Consider the following 3485-nt stretch of genomic DNA (forward strand, 5'->3'; position numbering starts at 1 on the left):
CAGGCGGGCGCGCGCGCTCACAGATCGTGCGTGCAGTTGGCAGGCTTGTCCATGCGGTGGCCTTCCTTCAGCAGCTTGAAGAGCTCCTCCACGGGGATGCCGGGGTACGGCGAGCCCCCCAGCGTGAAGATCTCCCAGAGCAGGACACCGAAGGACCAGCTGTGGGCGGCGGGGGCGCGGCACCGTCAGCCCACCCTGCCGCCCGCGGTCCCCCGTGCACGCGGAAGCCCCAGAACAGACCCCAGTGGGGTGCAGGGGGCTACCGATGGTGCCCAGCTCTGCCCCACAGCTCCCCGGCCCCTGCCCTGGTGTGGCCTGTGCCCCGCCCGGCTCCCCACCCTGCCCCCGCCCGGGTCTGGGGGGCCACATACACGTCACTCTGGTGGGTGTAGACGCGGTCAAACAAGGCCTCGGGCGCCATCCACTTCACGGGCAGGCGGCCCTGGGAGGAGGAACGGGGCTTGTTGGCCGCCAGGCGCCCTCTCGGCTCGCGTCCCCCACCCTCCCCGGGCCGGGCTCACGTTGGTGGTCTTCTTGTAGTAGTCGAGGTTGTGCACGTCGCGGGCCAGGCCGAAGTCCGCGATCTTCATCACGCTGTCCTCGGTCACCAGCACGTTGCGGGCGGCCAGGTCCCTGTGGATGCACTGGGGACAGGACCGGGGTTGAGGCGGTCGCCACCGGCCGCTGCCTCCGCCCCCCGCCCGGCCCGGCCCCGCCGGTACTCACCTTCTGCGAGGCGAGGTACTCCATGCCCCGCGCCACCTGATAGGCGCAGGAAACCAGGTCCTTGAAGGTGAGCTGCTCCTCGGGCAGCCGGCAGGTGTCGAAGGAGTAGTCCGTGCCTGGGGGCCGCCGCGCCCGCAGGTACTCCCGCAGGTTGCCCTTGGCTGCGTACTCCACCAGCACGTACAGGGGCCCTGTGAGCACTGGGGTCTCAGAGGGGGCTGCACCTGGGGGCCGCCCACCGCCCGCCGCGGGCCCAGCACCCACCGCCCTGCGTGCAGGCGCCCAGCAGGTTGATGATGTTCTTGTGTTTCCCGATCATCTTCATCATCTCCATCTCGGACACCAGGTCCGACAGGTCCTTATCTGTAGCGTCATCTGTGCGGGGAGGGGGTTTTGTCAGGCTGGGCCACCCCAGCCTTGTCCAGGCTCCCCTCGCCACGTCCCTCCCTCACCTTTCAGCATCTTCACCGCCACCGTGACGGGCTTGGCAGCCCGGTCCTTGTCGATGCCGATGGCCTCTGCCATGACCACCTGGCCGAAGCAGCCCTCCCCGAGAGGCTTGCCCAGAGTCAGCCTGGTGGCAAAAGCAGAGAAGAGATGAGCACGCCCGCCCGCTCGAGGCACTGTCCCAGGCAGCCTGAGGTGCAGTGCCACTGCCTCCAGGAAGCCCGCCATCCTCGCCCTGGTGACCCTGCTCGTGCTGGTGGTCAAATTAGGCAATGGAAAGAAAGAGGAAAAAATGGGAAAAATGAAGTTAAGAATAGGGTTGATATACAAAATGTATACCTTCAAGCTCTGCAGAGTTGATTGGAGATGTACTCCAATTTTCTTGCTGAGCTTATTATTATTCAGAGCATTATGGCTTTCAATACTAATGAAATGAAGTAAAATATTCCCATCTGAATGCAGCCGGGTCTGAGTGGGGCCCCTCCCTGCCACCGGCCCCCACCGTGTGTGCACCCCCCGCCCGCCCCGGCCCCAGGCCTTCGCACACCACTGACCGGGCCCGGGACAGCTCCCACTTGGGGTCGGCGGGCAGCTCAAGCTCAGAGACGTTGGCCAGCGCGGGGCCCTCCCCCGAGGACAGCCGGGCGATCCGCACCAGCGGCGTGTTGGAGCTCATGGACGAGCTGGACTCCAAGGACACCTGCTTGGGTCAGCAGGGGCAGGTTGGTGCCGCGGGGCCGCACGACCGGGGTGCGGGGGCGAGGGTGCAGCCCCCTCGGACCATAGGCCGAGGCCGGGCCTGGGATGGCTGCCTGACTCCTGCACAGCACTGAGCGAAGACTTCTAAAATGTTCTGTGCCCAGAGTGACCCGGCTCTGTGCGGTGACCACGGAGAACGGGGAGGGCTCGGCGCCCCCCACAGCAGAGGGGCTGTCCCCGGGCAGGCCCCAGGGCCCAGGCCTTGACACTAGGAAAGGGACTGAGCGTGGGAGCCCGGGAGGCCGGGGCAGGGGCACGGGTGGCTCGGAACCTGGTATCTACTTTCTGTTACCTGTCGCTTGAGCGGGAAGCGGGAGACCTTGTGCACGGCGGGCGAGCCCAGGCCCTTCTTGGGGGGGCTGCGCAGGCGGCAGAGGGTCACAGCGGCCACCACCAGGATGAAGAGAAGGAAGCCCACCCCGTAGCTGAGGACACCTGCGTACACACTGCCAGCCTCACCAGCCTCCACCAGCTCCTCCTCAGCTGCAAAGACACGGGCATTGGGGCCTGGCCCAGCCTCTCAGGAGCCCCCGCGGGCCGCCCTGGGCCGGGCAGGGGGCTCAGCTCCCCTGGTGCGAGTGCTGAGGCCTGAACGGCCTACTTGTTGAAGGTCCAGCAGCCAGAAATGCCTGGGCCAGGAGGGGCAGACCCAGGACAGAAAGAGCCCAGCGGAGCCAGCGGCACCCTCACCCGCCACCCGGGAGACACCAAAGCCACCGTATCAGCTGCTGGGGACCCCGTTGGGATGGGGCGCTCAAGGGAGGCCCTCTGGGCCAAGACAGGGCCGTGTGGGCTCTGTCCCCATACCGGGCACAGGGCCTGGCTCGAGGGCTCTGCAGTCCCCTGCCTGTCCCCGGCGGCGTTGGCGTGTCCCGAGCTGCAGCCCCGAGAGGACAGGCGCAGAGCGAGCGCAGCAGGAGCTGGTACCTGGCAGCACCACCAGCCACGCAGAGTGATGGGAAAACCCGATAGAATTGCCCGCCAGACACGTGTACTCCCCCGCGTCCTCAAAGGTGACATTGCGCAAGGACAGAACCTCTAGCTCCTTGTCGGTGGTGTTAGCGCCCGCCGTCTACAAAGAGAGAACAGAGCGCGATAGGAGAGCGCCAGCACCTCCCGCGGGCACCACAGCCAGAGTCCACACGGCGATGATCCAGCCAGGCTGCAAGGAAAACGCCGCCACCGCCACCACGGCCACGGCCACGGCCACGGCGGCCGAGGGCCCTCTGCCTCGTGCGTCCACACCGAGCCCGAAGCCAGTCCCTCCACCGGCAAGTCCTCTGTCCCAGGTGAGCCAGGCGTGCGACTGGCAGCACAGCAGGAGGGGTTAGCGCGCACCAGGAGGGGGCAGGCGGGCGGGCAGGCGACAGAGAGACGGGCAGGAAGTGAGCAGCAGCGGGAGCAGGGGCCAGAGAGAGAGAGATGGAGGGAGAGCGCGAGAGCCAGAGCAGTGGAAGACGGGCTCTGGGCCGGCCTCGGGGCTGAGGTCCTCTGGGGCGGGGGGCGGGGGGGGAGTGCACACGGGGGTGCAGGCGGGGCAGCACAAGCCACGG

General features: G+C 67.4%; 1 protein-coding gene across 6 annotated transcripts in view; it reads right to left on the reverse strand.

Annotated features, from left to right (window-relative positions):
* FGFR3 (fibroblast growth factor receptor 3) overlaps positions 1-3485 on the reverse strand; it is a 14083-nt gene that overhangs the window by 629 nt on the left and 9969 nt on the right. For 4 of the 6 annotated variants that reach the window (XM_007467877.1, XM_007467876.1, XM_007467875.1 and 1 more), the window contains 9 exons: positions 2860-3004; positions 2225-2415; positions 1728-1873; positions 1179-1300; positions 991-1101; positions 727-917; positions 522-644; positions 372-442; positions 22-159 (listed from right to left, as the gene is read on the reverse strand). In XM_007467877.1, coding sequence (XP_007467939.1) covers positions 22-159; positions 372-442; positions 522-644; positions 727-917; positions 991-1101; positions 1179-1300; positions 1728-1873; positions 2225-2415; positions 2860-3004 — 1238 coding nt within the window. Of the gene's footprint in view, positions 1-21; positions 160-371; positions 443-521; positions 645-726; positions 918-990; positions 1102-1178; positions 1301-1727; positions 1877-2224; positions 2416-2859; positions 3005-3485 lie in introns of all 6 variants that reach the window. The other 2 variants (XM_007467873.1, XM_007467874.1) reach the window with 2 other exon arrangements.

The sequence above is a fragment of the Lipotes vexillifer genome, unplaced genomic scaffold, assembly GCF_000442215.2.
Source record: "Lipotes vexillifer unplaced genomic scaffold, Lipotes_vexillifer_v1.1 scaffold966, whole genome shotgun sequence".
Taxonomy (NCBI): Eukaryota; Metazoa; Chordata; class Mammalia; order Artiodactyla; family Lipotidae; genus Lipotes; species Lipotes vexillifer.